The 22,148-nt window shown below is 36.1% G+C and overlaps 1 protein-coding gene across 4 annotated transcripts in view; it reads left to right on the forward strand.

The window, feature by feature from the left end:
* Positions 1-22,148, forward strand: part of SPOCK3 (SPARC (osteonectin), cwcv and kazal like domains proteoglycan 3) — a 375,273-nt gene that overhangs the window by 168,134 nt on the left and 184,991 nt on the right. For all 4 annotated transcript variants that reach the window (XM_057490895.1, XM_057490969.1, XM_057490951.1 and 1 more), the window contains exon 4: positions 3,641-3,755. In XM_057490895.1, the coding sequence (XP_057346878.1) occupies positions 3,641-3,755 (115 nt within the window). The remainder of the gene's footprint in view (positions 1-3,640; positions 3,756-22,148) is intronic.

Genomic DNA, 22,148 nt, shown 5'->3' on the forward strand with positions numbered 1-22,148 from the left:
CAGCACGATTTAAAAATGCTTTAGTCTAGAATCATTAGGATTTAATTTTTGAATGTCTAGGCTGCTTGTGGACAAACACTGTGCTCCAGTCTTCTCTATTAAGCTTTATTTCAGTCCCTGATACTAATAACAATACCTATTTCTGTACCTCCATGATGCCGCTATAGGCCTCTCCTTCTTTCAAGATCACTTGCACTAAATATGAATACTAGTGACGATTCCTTGGCTCCAATGGGCAGTCAACACCTTTCATCAAGGTCTGTGTTTGTTTTCCTAACCCACATCCTTAACTTTCAGTTCCCGTATTATTGGGACTTCTCTCCAAGAATGAGATATCTTCTTCTGACCTACCAGTTGACACTCAAATCTGCTTTCTACTCTCATCACCCCTGCTGGCTCAGACTTTCGCCACTAGCCCCTGGGTCAGGCTGAGTATTTCTTAGATGATCCTGCTCTGGCAATAAGTGGGGAACTCTGGACTATAAACCACAAGTATTCTGGGGAAAGAGTGAGGGAAATTCTACATCACAAATGGAGTGCAAAAGTTAAGTTATAAGGCAGTTGTTTGAAATTCAGACTGCTTTTTCTGAATCAAAACAAAACAAAACAAAACAAAAACAGTATGAGTTAGGTCCCACCGTTAGTTCACATCAGTCGGAAAGATTCTGAAAGGCTGGAAAGAAGAAAAATGCATGGCCATGTGAACCCAAACGCTCCAGCTGAGACTTTCCTAGAGTAATTGTACCGGATGCTTGAGATGAAATGAAATGCAACCATACAGAACAGAATAGAGAATGTTAATTTGGAAATGAGGGAAAGGAGCGAATAGCAACAGAGGGAGGTGGTGAAAATATGCCAGGCTTCTTTTAAGATGTAAAATTGATTCTAATCCATGGGTTTCAGCCAAGAGGAATATGGTTGTGTTATTGTTGTGATTTCAAGAATAAAATCTTAGGCATCTGTATTTACAGTGTGTGATGTTTTATAGTTTTTAAGTTGTCAATAACGTGAGTTGTACTAAAAAATACAGATGGTTGAAATCACACGTGCAGAAACTGTCCTATGTATCTGATTCTTCCGTTTATTTTCTATCATATTTTTCATCTGGCAAATGCTGCTACTTTTTAAATTGATCATTTGTGTAGAATTTCATGCAAAACATTCATTAAATATACTACCTTGTGTTTTATTTGTTCTGATAATTTTCTTCTTACTGTACACAAATTTGAGTTCTGGTTTACTAAGGAATGTCAGAGGTGTCATGGAACTTTTTAAAATTATCTAGTGTAGACTGTGTAAGGTAAAGAAAACTGGAAGAAAGAACTGAAAATGACTATTAATATTCTGCATTCAAAATGTAATTAGATTAGATTAGCCATGATAGTTTTATATATACAGTAGTGTTTTACTTGAAAAGAAAACATTCCCTTTTCAGAATAACATGTCTGAGATTAAATATATTCACAAATATACGGCATAGGAATGTATGGTACATATATTAATACATACAAAGATACATGCAAAAAGGCAGAATTCCTTAATTTTAATTAATATTGAAAGTGATTTTAATGATTACAAATCAAAATGGACTAAGGATTAGAAGTAGCTCAAAACATTTTAAATGCCTTTTAAGTTACTGAATGTTTTTCTTTATATGTGGTCCTCCAAGATGTCATATAGTTCTAATGTGCAATAGTTCAATGAGATAGTTTTTAAATTAAGGCCAATTTAAACTGTGATAGCTTAACTGAGAATGTTCTAGTAATTTGCATTTGCATAGCAAACAAAGTATATTCAACATTTTTTGGAGAATACAATAATACAGCTCATTTTAACTTTGAAGCTACCTAAGAGAATTATAAGAAGCTATAGTAAATATATTAAGAGATGCTATAGTTGATACATAAAATCAGTGCTTGTCAAAATTTTTTTTCCTTAATATGGAGGAAATTGAAATATTTGTGTTCCAAATAGATGCATTTAATATACTGAACATTTTATTATGGTATAACATAAGATACATTAGTTAACATTTTATCAACTATATGTTAATATTTATTGTAAATCACATGCTTATTTAAAATGTTAAATAAGAGTTTTGAAAAAATACACATTGCATTTTTATAGAAATTTATATATATACTTCATATGTATATTTTACTGAATTCATTGATTATTAAAATATACTCATTAATTATTGACTAAAAATGTCTGACTTAACACATTCATAAAGATACATTTGATTTGTAAACCAGATGATAGCTCTGGTTTACCCTAGGTTTAAGATCTACAAAAAATTGGCTCAATTCCACATTCCATGTCCATTGAAAAGCCTAGGACCCTCCCATTTATGTCTGCATATTCCACAGGTATATTCTTATGGTCCCCAGGCTCCACTTTCCTGCACTAGAATTTCACTCTCAGTTTGCCACCTTCCATGGGCTCTTTCTCAATTTTGGCATGTACCCAAACTAGACACTGTGCCTTTTCCTCATTTGTACCAAATGCCTCTCTGGCTTTCCACACACAATAAATCACAACAGAATATCACTAAACCATCTCCAATAATGATTATCAACAGCAGCATTATTCATAATAAACAAAAGGTGGGAACAATGAAACTTTCCATCAACTAGTGAATGGATAAACTGTGACATGTCCATACAATGGAAGGATGCTCATCAATATAAAGGAATGGAATAGTGATGTGTGCTACAACATGGTTGGACCTTGAAAACATTTCTCCAAATGAGGGAAGCCGGTCACAAAAAAATACATATTGAATGGTGTATATGAAATATCCAGAATAGAAAATCTATAGAGACAGAAGTTAGATTAGTGGGTACCTAGTCCTGGTGGCTGTGAGTGAGTTGAAAAAAGGTGTGATAGCTATAGGGATAGGTATTTCTTTTTTGAAGTGATAATGTTCAAAATTGATTATGATAAGAGTTTCACAACTGTGAATGCCCTGAAAACCATTGAATTTTAAACATTAAAAAAATGAATTATATAGTATATGAATTGCATCTCAATAAAACTGTCCTTTAAAAAATCACAGTCTTTCTGTTGGCAGCCACCAAAACAGGTTTTGTTTACAGAAATAGGGGGTCAAATGTCAGGCATAAGCAATTTAAATATGCAAATGCAACATCTCAGTTCTTCCCGTGCTGCACTCAGTCAGCCCCTAGTACAGCTGTTGTCTTGGCTATCCAAAGACTCGGTAATGCTCACTAACATCTTTTTGGTTTCATCCTTTTTTCTGCCACCTATATCTATCTGGTGAAAGCAAAAGTATAAATTATAATTCTCCACTGACAGAAGTATTATTTCTCCACCTTTACTGCTTGGAAGGCAGTAGCGACTGTCGGATGTTTTGTTCTTAAAGTTTCTGTTTTGATTACATATTGTTTGTTCATAGAGGTGTGTGTATTTTAGCTTCTGAATAGAGTGGGTGAGACAAAACTCTTTGAGTTATGTGGGTAGGAACAGAAGTATCCCTTAATAGAAGAAGGACATGAGGACAATTTGCAACTAAAATGTTATATAAATTCCTTGATTAAATTGTGTTTGATGGGACTAAATATGTCCATTTTACAGAAACTTATGTTAATATTGTCTGTAAATTCTCTCTTTTCTTAAGTTTTAGATCCATCTAAAGACCCATGCTTAAAGATGAAATGTAGTCGCCACAAAGTATGCATCGCGCAAGATTCTCAGACTGCAGTCTGCCTTAGTCATCGGAGGCTCACACACAGGTAAACACCAATGGCTGAAGTCCCACAGCTGAATGTTGCTCCTTACAGTGAATCACTGCATAGTATAAATATTTGGCAATGTCTGCTGAGCTTTTACCCAGAGCTTTATTGAAATAGTTTCAGAAGCTTGGGTAACACAATTGATTCACTTGGGTTAAATATTGTTATCCATTAGAAACCCTATGGATTATAGAATTTAGGTATACATTATTAAATAAAGAGGACTTTGTGAAGGTTGGGTTAAAGTGTTACATCTTACATTTTTTCAAGATTAAGGAACAAGTTACAGCTTTGTTACCCTCTAAATATTCTTGCTTATGTCTACAGAAACATCCTAGTTTCCTCAGGGGAAAATTGAAAACAGAGTTAAAGGGCCAAAAAAATAAATAATAGTGATTGGTGTTCATAAAAAAGGATGAAATGTCACAAAATGGAGACACGGGTCTGAAGTACTTCAGGATGCCTTCCTGTTGGGAAGGATGCCCACCAGTGGAGCCCTTATAGTCTGTCCTGGAGGCTGACATGAAATTCCAAAAAGAGCAGAACAAGCTTTAAATATCTTTGATGATGATCACCACTGCTTCTGGACGGTAGGCTCTATTTTGAGAAGGATTGGTAATTTAGAAATTGCCTTGTCATTTCACTCTGAGTCTTAAGGACTGGGACCTGCCATGAGCGAAAGTGACATCACTGGGTAACTGACTGAGGGGAGTGGATGCATCCATTCTCTTTAATACGTCCAAAGGAATTCTCTTTATGAGAACAGTCTTCTCTGGTAGTGGGCCAACTTCATGCTTTGTGTTTACATTAAATGAGCAAGTGAATTTCACTATTTGGGTTATGTTCAGAGAGTAACTGGAGTTTGGCTTCAGTGTACTTATATCTAAGTTCTGTTATTCAAACACACCAGTAGACAGAGAATAAGAACATAAGTAGCATTTCTAGGAAACAGCAAAGTGTAAGTTTCTTGGATGTCCCTTATTAATATGGAGGCACATATGCAGAAAACTCTTTACCGCATGCTGAATGGTTCAGAGGAAGACTTTATTGCATAATGCTAAACCTATAGTAGCAGATGTCCAATACCAAAGCCAGTGCATTCAACCACGATAGACAGTTTGGGTACGAGTCCATGTAGGGCAAAGAGTCTGACATACAGATATGTACTTGCAAAAGTAAGAGAGAGAGGGAGAAGGAGAAAACCAGACGGGTGTAGAGTGGAAAATGCATCTGGAAGTAGCCCTGATTTATGTCAGCATGCCGTGGCGGGCTCCGAGGGCAGGTGTGCGGCTGTCAGTGACCCGCTCCAGCTCACACTCAGTCAGTCCTCAGTGCTAGATTTACAAAGGAGTAGCAAAACTTTAGGTCAGAACTTTATTCTTATATCTATTTCATTAGGCTTCCAGAAAGCTTTTGAATTTCTTGGCATTCCTATTAATTCATCACCAAACATTTTAAATATTAGTATGCAAATGTAGGTATGGGGAGAAATGGGAGAGCAGACTTCCATAAGGAATCAATAGGAAGGTGGTGTTGAAATGAACTATTGCGTGATTCCCTCACCCAAGTTGCAAGACTGAGCCAATTCATCTTATGTAAAAGCAAAAATTATTTTGGCACAAATTTCAGAGACCCTGAGAAAGGTCTCCATCTACACACATTTAAAAGATCTGAAAAGTCTTGTCTTCCATTTCACCTCCTTGCCCCCAAACTCAAACCAAACAGCAACTGAAGACATCATAGCTAATGTCATGCATCTTCTTTCAGCACTGCTGAATACTGAAGCCAGGAGAGGTGAAAGTAACTAACCATATCACAAAGCTAGGAATTTCGGAGCATTGATTCCAGTCTGTATTTATTGACACCAAAGTCCGTGTTCTTTACAAGTGTGTTGTCTCACTGCTTCTTTAAGTTATTATTAAACAAAGACTTAACTACTGACTAAAATAAACTTCCTTAACATGATGAAGACTCTCAGAAACCCATATTGTGTGTTCTTTATATAAATGGTGAAACATCCTGAATAGGGACAATGGGCCGCTTTGCCTCTGGGGTAGTGGAGGCTGGGGCATGGGGGGAAACTGTGATGGTGGGCTACCAAGTCTTTATGTAAACAATATTTAGTCCTGCTCTATTTCTCACAGACACTATTTTAACATTTCTAACAGAGACTCAATACACACTATAGTCAATAAATAAATAACTGGTTTCCAAAGAATTGACATTAAGATTAATATTTGATATGTTTTATTTGCTTTGAGGAGATCAGCGCATAGTGAATATTTATACAACGCTTAGGGAAGGAGCATTTGGCAAGCTGTTTGTTCAATAAAGGTGGCTAATGTAAATAACATAGGTCTTAAATTTGGGGGCTTTGTGTGTATTTGGAGAATGGGGTAGAGAAAACAGAGGAAAAGGGCTTAATTAATCAATTTGACTCTTTACATACTGTGGATTAGAAATTCCTAATTTTTTTCATTTAAAGGAACAACTTTTTTTTTCCCCCTCTCTTTCTTTTCATGAGAAGAAATGAAACTTGTTTGTTTTGCAGGGGAATCCTGGTTTTCAAAGAGGTCCTCTCAACTATCCCACTCCCCAAACTAGAAACACACTCATTTTCCATTACCTTAGTCCCTGAACTTCTCATCTTATAATATTCACCACAAGTGTAATAAACTATTTAAAATCAATCTTTGTCAGTTGGTGGGAAGTTTCATGAAGATAGTGTCTATACCACTTATCACTTTGTACTTAGAACCTGACATACTAGCTAGTATATACTTTCATTGAAGAGTTATTTTGTTTATGTGAATAGTTTATGTGTAGAACATTTAGAGAAATACATTAAGTAATTTGATCAACTGAATTGGTTAATCCAGATAATTTGTCAGAAAGGTGTCTTCTTTGTGTCTTATTTGTTGAAGATGGTCTGGGAAGGTCATATGAATCAATCAACAAACATTTTAAAATAAATTAATGACAGAGAGGAGTTCAAGATCTTCATCACAAGAAGATCCAGGACTCACCTACTCATGGACTCAGCAGATTTACAAGTACATATGGAATAATTTTCTATGCAAAAGACCTGAGAAAGGATTAACAGTGCTTTGACAACAAACAGCATCAAAATAGATAAAGACATGGTCTTGCCAAGAAAAACCTCACCCCAGGCATGGTGAACCATAATCAGGAGGGATATGAAAAATATGGAATTTTTCCCTGAGGAGTGAGGGGTCTGTGCTCCACGTTACTCACCCAACTCCTAGATTCTGCACAGGTGAGACCAACCACCAAAATACCTGACTTTGAAAAACAATGGTGATTACACTTAAGAAAATATAGAACCATAAGGAGTGGGTAACCTGCCTTTACAGGGCTCATGTGCAGACTCGCAAATCTGAAAGTGACAGCAAGAGAAGCAGGAACTTGTTGGGACTCTTTCTGGGAATGGAGACACTGGTGGGCATCACATTCTAATATAATGCCAGTGCTGGGGGTCATACCCTTTTGAAGCTTTCCCTCTAGCATGTTAGCACCAGAGATGTACCCCACGGAGTAACATTTGCCCATTCCTGCACCACAGCCATGCACCACCACAGCAGGCATGGGTGCACAGCTCATGCAGCGGATGTGCCCTTTGAGTACCTAGCTCTGGTGGCCCAGGAGGTCAGCACTTATGAGCCTCAGGGAACATCTCCTGCACAAGGTGACTCAAGACTGAGAGAGATAGCTGTTTTGCCTAATATGTAGAAACAAATCCAGAGAGTAAGGCAAAAATGAGGAAACAGGAATATTTTCCAAATGAAAGAACAAGAAAAAGACATCAGGAAAAATCTTTAATGAAACAGATAAGCAATCTACCTAATAAAGAATTCAATGTACTGGTCATAACGATGTTCACCAGACTTAAAAGAAGAGTGAATGAACTTAGGGAGAACTTCAAAAAGACATAGAAAATAAAAGAATGACCAAAGAAAAGTTACAGAGTTACAGAACACAATAACTGAACAGAAAAATACATGGGAGGGATTCCACAGACTGGATGGGGCAGAAGAACATGTCAGTGAGCTGGAAGACAAAGCAGGGAAACTCACACAGAGCAGAGAAAAAATTAAAAGTGGTTAAGATACCTAAAAAGACTTGAGGCAACAAATATACTAACATTCACTTTATAGGGACCCGAAAGTAGAGAGAGAGGAAGTGCCAAAAACATGTTTGAACACTTAATGGCTGAAAACTTCCCCGGTTAGGGGTAAAACACAGACATCAAGGTCCAGGAAGCCCAGAGAGATCCAAAGAAGACGAACCCAAAGAGAGCCATACCAAGGCACGTTATAGTTAAAATGGCGAAAGTGAAAGACTCCCTTACAAGATTTAAGAGAAAATCAACTTGATACATAGAAGAGAAACCCCATAAGTTTTCAGCAGATTTTTCAGCAGAAACTTTGCAGGCCAGATGGGAGTGACATGACATATTCAAAATGCTAAAAGAAAACTTTGAACTGGGAATTTTATACCATGCAAGGTTGTCATTCAGAAGTGAAGGGGAAATAAAAAGTTTTCCACATAAGCAAAAACTAGAGAAGTTATTCACCTTTAAACCAGACTTATAAGAATTGTTAAATGGACTTCTTTAAGCTGGAAATAAATGGCACAAATGAATAATGAGAAAAGATAACAAAGTAAAAATCACGTTGGGAAAAGTAAATATATAGTAAAGGAAGTAGAGTAATCACTTGTAAAGCGAATATGAAGGTAAAAAGACAAAAGTTAAATTAACTAAAGCCACAATAATTAGGTAAGGGATACATAAAATAAAAATAAGTAAAATCTGACAACCAAAAATATAAAACATGGAGAGAGGGAGTAAAAGTTTACTTTTGTAATGTATTCAAATTTAAATTCCTTTCAACTTAAAATTGACTGATATATACACAGGATGTTATATATGAACCTCAAGGTAACCACAGAGCAAAAACTTGTTAATGCACAAAAGATAATGAGAAAGAAATTTAAACTTAACTCCAACGAAAGCCATCAAACCACAGGGAAGAAAGAAAGAGAAGACAGGAATGGCAAGGAAGAACAAAAACAGCCAGGAGACAATGGACAGAATCCAATAAGTACATGCCTATCAATAATTACTTTAATGTAAATGGACTAAATTCTCCAAACCAAATACATAGACTGGCTAAATGGTTAACAAATAAGACCCATTTGGGTGCTGCCTGCAAGAGACTCCCTTCAGAAGTAAGAACCACACAGACTAGATGTGAAGGATGAGTAAAGATATTCCAGGCCAGTGAAAATGAAAAGAAAGCTGGTATAGTTATGCTCATATCCAACAAAACAGACTTTAAAACACAGATTGTAATAAATGGCAAAGAAGGTCATTACTTAATGATGAAGGGGATAATCCAGCAAATGAATAAACCCATGCATATATGGGCAATTAACTTATGACAAAGGAACCAAGAGCATACAATGGAGAAAGGACAGTCTTCTCAGTAAATGGTATTGGAAAAACTGGACAGAACATGTGAAAAAATGAAAGTAGAATGCTGTCTTACACCATACCCAAAAATTTAGTCAAAATGAATTTAAAGACTTATATGTGAGACCTGAAACCATAAAATTCTTAGAAGAAAACATGCCTTAGCAATGTGTTTGCAAATTAAACAAATGAGACTATATCAAGTTGAAAAACTTCTGTACAGTGAAGCAAATAATAATCAAAATGAAAAGGAGCCTACTAAATGGACAGATATTTGCAAATAAGGGATTATTAACCAAAATACATGAAGAACTAGTACAATGAAATAGACAACCTGATTAAAAATGGGTACAGGACCTGAACAGACATTTTTCCAAAGAAGAAAATCCAGATGGTCATCAGGCACATGAGAGGATGCTCCACATCACTAATCATCAGGGAAATGCAAATCAAAACCACAGTGAGTTAACGCCTTACACCAGCCAGAATGGCCACTATCCAAAAGACAAGAGATTGACACGTGTTGGTTTTGATGGTTGGAAAAGATACCCTTGTGCACTTCTGGTGGGAATGCAAACTGGTGCAGCCATTATGGAAAACAGAATGGAGGTTCCTCAAATAATTCAGAACAGATCTACCATATGATCCAGCAGTTCCACTTCTGGAGAATATGAAAACAAAAAGATACAGGTACTCCTGTATTTATTGCAGCACTATTTACAATAGTCAACATCTGGAAACAATCTAAGTGTCCTTTAATAGATGAATGGATAAAGAGGTTCTGATACATGATACAATGGAATATTACTCAGCCAAAAGAAGAATGCAATCTTGCCGTTTGTGACAACATGGATAAACCTAAAGGGTATTATTCTGAAGTAAGTCACATGGAGAAAGACAAATACCGCATGATTTCATTTATATGTGGAATCTAACAAAATCCAAAACAAACAAAACAATACAAAAGCAAACTCAGAGATATAGTTAACAGATTGATGTTTGCCAGAGGGAAGGAAGCTAGAGGTGGGTGAAATAGGTTAAAGGAGTCAGTTATATGGTGATGGGTGGTCTAGATTAGTGGTGATCGCTTCTAAGTGTATACAGGTGTCAAATTATAATTTTGTGCACCTGAAACTTATGTTATGTGCCAATTATAACTAAATAAAAAGTAAAATAAATAAGTTATTGAATGAACAAACACATAAATTATTGCCAGGAAAAAAGGGAGAGGCTATATATGGAAATATGAGGGAAAGTTGAGTCTATATCAGGTGGTTTAAAGAAACTGGTAGATCCTTGCCTTAGATTTTTAAATAACAGAAATGTTTGCTAAATGTTTCCTCTTTGCTTTAAAGAACAATAGTTATCTTCTGAAATCAGAGAAATAGACTGGTTAGGAGGCTTACTGGCTTTGACTACTATTCCAAGGTAGAGGAGCATATACATTATCCAGATACATCATGTTCCAAGCCATATATTGGATATTTGTCTCCTAATGTCCTTTTTGTGCAGAATTGGCCTCAAACAAGCATGATACCTGTGTCCCTGTTCTGGCTTCTTTTTGTTCCCATTATCATCCCCAGTTAAAACCAAATGGTTTTGTGAACAATGAGAAAGAACTTTGGAAAGCACACTTTTCCAAAATAGTAATATACCTAGTTATTTAGAAGGTTTAATTTAAAATATATGATCTGTTTGTCAGGCTTTGAATATGACCCACTTATTTGTATTGTCACTGTGGGGAAAAGTTCTGGAGATGATCACAGATGAGGGTTTCTGTTTCATTGTTTCTGTGTATTGTGAGCAAGAAGCCTGATGTTTTATGCTCCCTTTGCTGTCTGTGCAGCTGCAGATAATTAACACTGTTTCAATATCAGTGTTTCAGGCACCAATCGATGGATGCTGTTGATATGTAAAATAAAAAGGTTTGACGTAATAGGACAGAGCAGGGCTGAAGGAGCTTTTGTAGGATAAAACTAGCCATGTTAAGTTTTGCTTCATTTATACCAAAGGATGATAAAAGAATCAATAAAGAAATGTTTTTAGCCTCCTAAGAAAGGATTATTTAAAACAATGATGAAATCAATTAAAAATACTATTTATTAAAAATATATATCAAAAGAAGGTGAGGCCTGAAACTTCTCTATTTTAACTGTGTACTTATAGAATTCATAATTTTGATAGCCATATTTAAAAGAAGATCTGAATTTTTTACATAATTGTTAAATGCATGATGGTATTTATATTTCCATTGCTGTAATGTTGAAATATTTATGATGGGAAAATTCAATTACAGGTCCGAAGTTATAGTACAGTCCCAAAAATGTTTGTTGAATTGAATTGAATTTATAAATATCTAAAAATAATGCTTCTTATACTTACACAAGATTTAGCCTTTATGGTATATAAATAGACTGATACTCTCTTTAGGGAGAATGAAATCTAGCATTTATTGCAGTCTTTTACTAAGTGCCTTAAATTGATTTAGTTTCTACAACAACCCAAAAGTTTTATACTAAAGATTCTTATACCCATTTTGTAGAAACAGAAACTGAAGCTCACAATTTCTGGGTGTTCTGTATGTGATTAGTTACATAAAATAATGGTAGACAGAAAGATGGCAGATGATAGATAGATAGATTGATAGATAGATTGATAGATAGATAGATAAGGATAGTTTAAAAGAAGGAAGGAAAGAAGGACAGATTTAGGATTGAAATAATACCTGTCTTTTTATAGGCACATTTCTTTTATCGTGAATGAATTATATATTTTTGAACATATAATTGTTCATATGTTTATGGACAGATGTTTTTATCATCTTTTAAGTACCTAGCTCTTCATAAATTTCTCTTAGTTATTATATAGAAGATTATAACACTTTTTTCATGGAGTTTACTTTTAAAGTAGTTTTCAGTTTATAGCAAAATTGAGTGTAAAGTACAGAGAATTTCCCATGTGCCCCCAGGCCCCACACATGAATGGTCTCCCCTGTTATCCACATCTGCCACCATGGTGGTACCTTTCTTACATTTGAGAAACCTACACTAACACATTATCACCCAAAGTATATAGTTTACATGATTTTTTAATATTAATTGCTTTTAAGAAATGTGTCATAGTATTTTGGATAGTGAATTATGTAACATTGCTTGATTTCTCATTTTAAATTACAGACTAAAATTAATAGTGTTTCATTTATGTCTGGGACTTTTTAAAAGCTCTATTAAATATATGTGTGTATATATGTATATGGATGTGTGTATATACACATGCACATGCATATGTATGTATAACTAATATAATATAAAGTGTGAGGGGAAGTGGGTTGTAGTTATTATCCCCATTTGATTGATGAGGAAAGCTGAGGCACATAATGTACGTAATTTGCTCGTGTGTTAGGCTTGGATATTGAACTTGGTCACTGAGGTTCCAGCATTTTTTCTCCAATTAGATTGTAATATCTTTTGAAACACATGATTTAATGCTTATAAAGTATGTTATATAAATGGGACATTCTTCTAGGCATTTTAGAGATGTTAACTCATTTTATCTGGCAGTAATTCCATATACCTTTTCAAATATTTCTGGATAAACCATTTCCTAATGCACAGTTTCTCAGCTTATTTTGGCCCGCATTCTTTCTTGCTGAGCACACAATTCTTAGATTCTCTTTCTATTCTGATATCACATTCAAGAGATTGTGAAACCTAGGTACTTGGGAGTTTCTCATAAGAAGAACATTTAACTCATTAGATTGTGCATTTTGTTAGCCATTATGAGTTGGTCAAGTTTTACTTTACATGTCATAGTGTTTTGGATAGTAAGTTATTGAGGCATACTTTGTGAAAAGTGCATTAGACAAATTGTGTCTTTAATTCTCACAAAATTAAAAAAGAGGGAAATAGGTAATATGATTGTCATGTCTTATAAATGAGGAAAATGGGTCTTGGGGGGTTTTTTATGCTCTAAGTCAAAACAAACACAAAAAGCATGTTTCTCAAATATAAAGTACAGTAACACTGACTATATTTTGTAAATACACAGCACATCTCGTTGTTATTGTGATGTTACTGCCACTCCTGCTATAAATCAGAGACTTGGCTGTAGTCCTAAACCCTGGGCATGGTCCCTTGTAACCTGACCCTCAAGGCTTGGCAGCCTCCTCTGTATCTTCCTGCGGGCACGCTATAGCCCTGTCAAAGCAGAAAGCCACCATGTCAAGTGATGTTACAGGATCTGGGGGCAGAGCTGGGCTAGCTGGCTTCATAGTCTAGCCACAGTCTGCTTGGCTGTGTTATCTTGAGCAGTTGTCTTAAATTCTGTGGGCTTCAGTTTCTTTTCTGTAAAGTAGGGATGATAAAAATGGGACAGTCTGATTATGCTGATTTCAGGATTAATCAGTTAATACTCAAAAACAATTAGAACTGTACCTGCTCCATAGTAGGAATTATGAAACAGTTAACTACTCCTTTTTTCTAAACATGTTTATTTTGTAATCATAGACTTTTGTTATGCCTGGGTTATTTTCTCAGTGAAAACTTTTGCCCATTTATTCACTGCTCTTCTGGCAAATACTCCATTTCTGAAGTGGCTTTTAGCGTAATGGTTAATGGTGTGTAATTTGAAAGTAGATAGGCCAGCTTTGAAGTCTGTCTCCATCTCTCTATGACAGACAGACTTTGAGCATATAAAGTTCCCCAAGACTCAGTGTTCTAGTTTATAAGATAGAGACAATGGTTGTACTATCTATGTCCTTCTGATTTTTTGTGAGGATTAAAGACATAATTTGTATAAAGCACTTTTCACAATATAAGTACCCAATAAACTAATTATTGAGATATCTCTATTCAGCTTTCTCTCAGATGTCTCCTGGTACAAGGTAGAATTAAATATTCTTTTATTGCTGTGCCCCTATGACATTAGAAGTACCTTTTATTCACCAGCATTATAGTTATTTGTTTATATATTAATAGCTTAAGGTTGAGTTGCAGTTGAAACAGTTTGATAAAACTGGTTTTCTCTTGTCATAATTCTGGGAGATAAAATTTAAGATGACTTTATACTTCAGATAAAAAGAAGTTATGTGATTTTTCCAATTGAGGTTATGGAGAATGGGATCATTGTGCCATTTTTGTGTGGGGAAAATGTGAAAGACAGATGCTTAAAGGGAAACAGGCAACCTTTGTTCTCCTGAAGGTCAAGAGACTTTAATGATTAGTTTAGTTTAATTAGTTTAGTTCAGAGATTTGGTTTAATGCTTTTAATGACCTTTTAGTTTTTATCATTTACCACCGTGTTTTCCCTATGCTGAGAGAACAGGGACTGTAGACCAAAAGTCCAAAATATCAGAGAGGAATTCACATGTGCTGAAGGCATTTCAGTTAATGTCCTTCTGTGTATACTTCTAAGTCTGATACCTAGATTTCAGCTGTGCCGATAGTGGTTTTTGTTTTTTCAGACAAGGGGATAGCAGGGTAAGGAGGCTTAGTTAAAGGGTCCCACCCAACACTGGAAATGATGTGCTATTTAAACAGTAACACAATGTGCATAATTCACTTACTGTCACTATTATTTAGACCTGTTACTTGTTAAAGCAGTTGGCGTTTGTTGTACAGATGCTATGATGAATATAGTTACTATTTTATATATTTCTGATTTTGGTTATCTTCTGATCAAATGAATATTTCTTATTCTAAATACTTTCTTCTCCAGGCAATTTTCTTAGCATTTAGAGAATTTATTATTATTATTATTACTACTACTACTCTTAATGCTGTAACTTCCAACGATCAGTTCTGCTATGAATTCCTTTAATTTTTATCATGGCATTTAAAAAATTAAACCCAAATTTTCTATTACTGAATTTTTATCAAAGAAGCCAACATTTTGGATAAAGTATAGCTAAACCTCCTGCCAGACAAGTGTTAGCACAGAGACAATAGTATTTCTGGATAATGGACATTAAAGTGTGGAGCATATTAATTTTTAAACTTTGTACAAAGCCTTCTTTCTTGGAGCAGGCTGGCACAGATAAATAATTAGGAAATTATTTAGTGTCACGTGCTGTTGTATTTCCGCAGCTCATTTTCTTTTCTTAGATTCCTACTTTATTTCCTTTAGATTTCTTTAAAATACTTTTAAAGACATTTTTAATGTTGGCTCTATCTAATGCCAAAATACGGAACTCAATACTTCTGGGTTATTTCAGTATCCGCATTGTGATTCTGGATATGTGGTTCATATTCACTGACATTCACCCATGGAGAGAGACAGCCGGCCATGTCTCAGCAGTCCAGGCTCCCCTCAATGGGCACATTTGTTGCTGGGAATTGGGTGCCAGGCAGGCACTGCAGATCTGAACAGCTCCGCCACCAGGCCTTACTCCTTGTAAGGTTCTGTGACTAGTTCCTGCATGTCAAACAGAATAGAAGTAATGTTTGTCCCTTCCGAGTCCAGATGGTTGAGAAAGAGGGTGACTGGTTCCGTTCTTGTTTTCTACCCATGGGCTGGAAGCAGACAGTTCTGAGCCCAGCATGGGTTACTGCCACAAAATACAAGGAAACTTGTGCAAGATCATCTGAGAAACAGACTATTATGTGAAAGAAAATTAAACTGGGTTTATGAAGACACTGAAATTTCAAGATTTGTGATGGCAGCTATCATTATACTAATTAATAGTCTATTTAAAATTTAGTATCAAGAAAATTTGAGAATGGCATTAATGGTGAAAAAATGTGGAGGTATGTGATGGAGTCGCAGTCATTATCTCATGAAGTTCACATTGGGTAAAGCACAGGATAACTGATAAGGGGGTTTAAAGAACTTGTCTACTGGGCACCTCAGTGACATGGTATAACCTTTCCTGCCACAGGGGCACCACTGACATCCCGAAACAGGAGATGCCCTAGCAATTGAACATAATATAGTCCCGAATGTAGGCATCTTATATACTCTCACAGATAAAACTGTAGTGTATAAGACACGAGGACCACTGATGAATTTCCAGAAGATTATAAAAAATTACTCTAGAGAACCCCATAAATAAAAATTCCTCCATTAAGTAAAAATTATCATGTCTCAGTTAAGTTAGAGGGATTTTGCCTATGTTATAAAGAGGGGCTTTGCCTGTTTTATGTTAAAAACAGTACATCAGTTGTATTAATTTAAGCCTCAGCCTCAGCTGCAGGTCCCAAATATAATTATTGAAAATGCTTGTACTTTAATGACAAATATAAATAGCAACATTGTAGGAGTAAAATGCAACCTTTGTCATTTCTCATTATCTAACCTTTTATTCTGGTTTCAGCCTTGGATCTACTGGTGTCTACATAAGGTTTGTAAGTAGAATAAAACAATTTTGGATAGAAAGCTCTTTGAGACAACTGAATCCTGCATTCTAAATATAAGGAAATATTTGTTGTGATTTTGAAAATGGTGATAATGAAGATTAGATTGAGAGTTTATAGGGTAACAGCACCTGAATATTCACTGCTTACACTTGCCTGGAAATTTGTAGGCACTTTCCCTGTGTTACCTTATTTAGTCGCGTTATCATTATCCTCATTTCTCAGATGAGACATTGAAACTCAGGCTGCTTATATGAATTGCAAAAAACCACCCAAGTGTTAAGTGACAGCGTCAGGGAATGAACTTAGGCTTGCTCGCTTTCAAGTCCTCACCGTTCACTGCCAGTTACTTGCCTGTTAGCAGACTTGTCCAGAGTCACACAGCTATTTATTAATAAATTAAGACTATGCTCCAGGACTTCCATATGCAGACATTATTACTCAGACTCGTGTGGCTGTAAGGATGCTATCACAGCAGATGGTCTCCACTCGCAACCTGCCCACTCACACTTTCTGGTGATTATTCTGTGTGTCCTGAGTCAGATTTTATCTCTGTTTTTATGAACTGCTATTGTAAAACTCTCTCTTCTTGGTAAGCTTCATATTTTACCACCTTCCTTTTTGTTCTCATTGGGTGAACTCATGGGTATGTTACAAAGGAAACAGAAGCCATCAGATTGGGTTCCCGCTGACGTTCAATTTACAGTTATTAATTTAATTAACGACACACTAAGAAACACAAAGAAAAATGCCTTCTGTCATTATGAGAGCTTTGTTCTCATTATTGTGATTAGCAGCAGCCTGCCTCATTCTCTCCTATTCAACCCTAATCCCTCAACTTGGGTTCTGGTTTTAGATCCATCGTTTCCTGTGTTTGTAATCCTTGCTCTGTCATACTATGTCATTTACTGCCATTTGCAGTATTAGAAGCGTTTCTGATCACTTAGAAGGCAAATCTTACAAGGATTTCATATTTATTCCATTGCCTCTCATCACCTTCTCCATCTATCACACATGATTATAAAAAAATTCCTACAACATATAATTTTTCTATAGAGACTTTTGCTTACATAACTTGTAATTACTTAACCTAATTAACTTACAATATTTATGCAGCTAGAGCAATGAACTTCTTTTCCATATAGCATTGGTAACTTCTGTGTTGCCAGATACATTGTCTACTCTTTTGTTTTATTTGAGTTTTCTACCATTGCCATTTGTATTAAAATTGTACTTAGAATTCTGTTGTAGCTGTTTGTTCATGATTCATGCATCATCGCAAACACATATTGAGCACTTCTCCAGAGTCAATCATACATATAGGTGCTTGGATTACAGTGTTATAAAGACAAAGAAAAGGCTTAAATTTTGTCACTTTCACATTTTGTAGTGAAAGAAAATAAAGAAATAAGACAAATCTCAGTATCATTTAATATGGTGATAAATGACATAGTGAAAATGAAGCTGACTTGGGAGAAACTGAGCGTAGAAGAAAGCCTTCTCAGAACAGGTCACTGAAAAGTTCCCCAAGGGATTTTCAGATTTTCAGAGTCCATTCAGATATGAAGGAGGAAAGATCCAGGCAAGGGAACAGAGAATGAGAAGATCTTGTAGCAGACACAAACTTGGCATGTACCCAAGAAACAGCCGAAGGCATGTGGCTGGACCAGAAGTAAGATACCAGGTTGGAAAAGTGTCAGCTGCAAGATCTTACAGGGTGTTATGAGCCAGGTTGGGGTTTTGGGCTTTATTCTAAAGGTAATAGCTGAGAGCACTCTGATCAAGGATAAGAAATGCATTTCCTTCCAAAGACCACTGTGGCCGCTGGGAGGAGCAAGGCTGGACATATGGGCCAACTGGTCAGAACACACGTTCAAATAGCTCTTGGGGTGGGTGCTGGTGACTTGGTGGAGGTGGGAGCTGGTCATGTGCAATGCAGTGTATATTTGGGATGTGAAACCAAATGGACTTGGGGATGAATCCGATGTCTTCTTTTAAGACGTGTGTGTGTGTTGTGGAAGAAGGTCATGAGAAATAATTTAAACCGCCCTCATTTATAGCTGTTACTATGTAAAACCAGTCCAGCAGAGCCATGGAGCCCAGTAGTTGGCCCTGGTGGATACCGTCATTTCTCTTCTTGAAGAGCAGAGTCCCTCTCTCTGCTGCTTTGGGTCCCGGCTCAGTGGCTAGCTATGACCATGAATTGGGGGCTTACTGTCCTGATGATACATGTCATGTGGTGCATGAATTCTTTATCCATGCGCTGTAAAATGCTGAGCGGTGGGGCAGCATTTGACCGTGCTCCTGAGAGGCCAGTCCCCATGGCCAGGCTGCAGGCATCATGACAGGCAGTATGTGAGCATTTGTTCCTCCGTGGCCAGGATGCCTGGTGCCTGGTGGTGGGACTGGGAGCCCCACTGGAACCCCACGAGTGTGTGTGTGTGTGTGTGAGTGTGTGTGTGTGTAGGGGGGGGACAAACTTCTAGCATCTTCTCTATGAACAGAAGACCCTGTGGGAAATCTGGGAACAAAAGAAATTCTTGAAAGAGAGAATATGGTAAAACTTTGACTTTGAGGTGTTTTGTGTCCTAGCATTTAATTTGGCTTGGAGGCAGTGAGCATCAATAGGGAATGATAGTTTTATAAATGTGGGAGATTTCTGAGAATAAACTTTGAAGTGAAATTATTTCATTTGAAGATTCTCTGTGATTCAAAATTCCATGTGTTTTGATGCACTATTAGAGAAAAAAGGGGAAAAACATGTTATACTTTCAGAGCTTAGGGAAAGAAAATACAATGTCAGCTTAAACTTTATCCATTCCTTCTGTGTGAATGTGCTGAACCAACATAGAAATTTTGATATTCTGGTATTTGTGAGGTTCAAATTTTCCATTGAGAGATAAGAGGCATTCCCCTCCATAAAATAAGTCTCACTCTATGGTTTGGTATTTACATATATTTTAATGTGAATCTATAATTGTGTACCTTTTGACCTGATTATATAATTTTAGCATTAATCTGGGAGCCAAGAAAGGTGATAAGTAATGATTATTTTGTATTCACAGACCATACTGAAACTTTAGAGCCTTGCAGAATGGTTTCCAAGGGTGATGATCATTGTAGGTGTTTGTTACATTTATGAAAATCTAATACTGAGCACGACATTAAGTCCTGAATGTTTTCTAAAAACAGAAAAGTGAGTACAAATTGACCTGTTTTCTGTGAGCACTTGTTCTTTAAAGGAAGATGTACAATATTGTGGGCAGTGTCATTCTATTTAAATAAAATGGTCTGATGCAAATACAGGAACCTCCCTGTGTTCCGAAGAAGGAGTCCTGGTTGCCCTTAGTCTGGCCAGACTAAATCTAACTTGGAGCAAGCTAATGATATTGTAAGGGTTTTGAAAGGACATTCCTTCTTTGATGCTTGTTCTTGATGCTACATGTCACATAGCACATGAATTCTTTATCCATGAAAGTTGAATTGTCATTGTGAGGGATTTCTAAGGTTCTTGGTTTCAAACATTACAAGGTTACCATGTGAGAAGATAGGCTGGAGTTGTCTATATCTTTCCCAGCCTTGGTAGTGACTCTAAAAGCTAATAAATACAAAGAAAAATGAAATTTCCAATTACAAAGAATATTATGCCCTGGGCCTCTTTTCTGGAAGCTTAAGTAGCTCATTTTTTATGTAGACAATCCTGTCTGTGTTCTCAATGGCTCCTAGATAGCAATTACCTGTTTTCTTCCAAATTGAGTATCTCCTGCTTCAGTTATAAAGACAAGAAGTAGATAAACCCATGCAATGAACTAAAAGCTTGATCACTAAAGACGAACATCAAAGAATTATTGGTGTAAGACAAAATTACTAGAAAGGAAAACATTTTTTTTCAAATTGCTTTATTCAGCTTGTTTTTCAAAATATCGTTGATATACAATATAATGTTTCAGGTGTATAACATAGCGATTCTACAATTATCATTGCTAAATGCTCACCATGATAAGGTGATGATAAATGTAGTTACCATTTGCTACCATACAAAGATATTACAATATGATTGACGATATTCCCATGCTGTACTTTTATCCCTGCTGTTATTTATTTTGTAATTGCAAGCCTGCACCTTTTTATACCCATCACCCACTTCACTCCCCACCATGGTAGCCATCCGTCTGCTCTGTGCCCATGAGCCTACTTCTGTTTTATTTGGACAAACATTCATTTTTTATTAAAACTTTCATCAAATTTCTACTATGTACATTTCATAATCTATAGCTAATCTCATAGGAAAGATAAAATGCAAAGAGGCAAAACGGAAGAAATCTGAATTGTTTGAGTCTTAGACTGGAGAAGGGTCTTGCACAGGGAGGGTCTGGGCTTCTCTGTGCTCTGGGAATGAGTTCTTTACATGGATCCTGTTCATCTTGTTTCTGCCTTTGTAATAATCACAAATCTCTCCTTCATAGGGAGCTAAAACTATAACATCTATTCTGTTGATTCTCATATCAATATGTTTTTAAAAGGGGAGATACCAACAAACAAAAAAGAACTTCTCAATATTTTATAATAAATTTAATATAAAGTGTTTGGCATTGACTGATTCAGTAGTGATGTGTGTCCAATTAAGGAATGGATTAAATTGCAGGGCTATAGGAGGGCCACTCATGTTGGAATCGAGCTATATAGTTTATTAAGTTATATGCTTGACTTTTTCTCACTTAGATTTATTTTCCTGAGTTCGTAGAACAGTGTTCTCAGAAGATGATAAAAGTAGTTAATTTTATAAAATTAATTTTAGTAACCCATTTCTGTAGTGTGCCTGATGAGGTGCGGACTGGAAATCCTGCTGTGGGGCGACCTTCTTACCTTCTTTGTCTGAGTCTGTGATGAGTTCTGTCTGTCCTTGTGTTGCTCTCAAGGTCTTAGATCCCAGTGACCAGGGCCCCTCAGGTCTTAATGGGTCTCAAAAACCATATCATCTTGTTCTTTTATCCAGCAAATTATCAAGAGAAAGATGGATAAATAATTGAGAAAAATGTGACCATAATGATAATTAAAAAGGAACTTAAATGTATTTGTGGTATTAGATTTATAAGAAGCATCATTTTCTAGGTAGAAGCACAGCTGCTTCTGGTAGCTTGAATTGTTCTTTTAACCGTCATTATCTGGAGACTGATTAGCATATTGCTGAAAGGAGATACAATTTCTTAGGTTTTCTGCAATTTTCTTAAGAGAAACCATGACCGCATATAAATACCTTTGTGATGCATAATCTTTTCTCCCTCTTGCTTTATTATATTCAAAAAATGGGGAAATATATTTCCAAATCAGTGTATATGTATTAAGAACCTAACAGTGTAAGGCATGGTGCTAGCTGCTGTGGAAAATCCAAGTTAATAATGAAGCATATGGTAGTCTTATCTTTCAAACAACATTAATTTAATAGAGATGCCATACAACTCCACGTAGGGACAATACACACTTAGATACCAATGTAAAGCATTTGTGAAAAAGTAAATGATATATTTTTAGTTCTCTACAGTGCTGCAC

The sequence above is a fragment of the Manis pentadactyla genome, chromosome 1, assembly GCF_030020395.1.
Source record: "Manis pentadactyla isolate mManPen7 chromosome 1, mManPen7.hap1, whole genome shotgun sequence".
Classification (NCBI taxonomy): Eukaryota; Metazoa; Chordata; class Mammalia; order Pholidota; family Manidae; genus Manis; species Manis pentadactyla.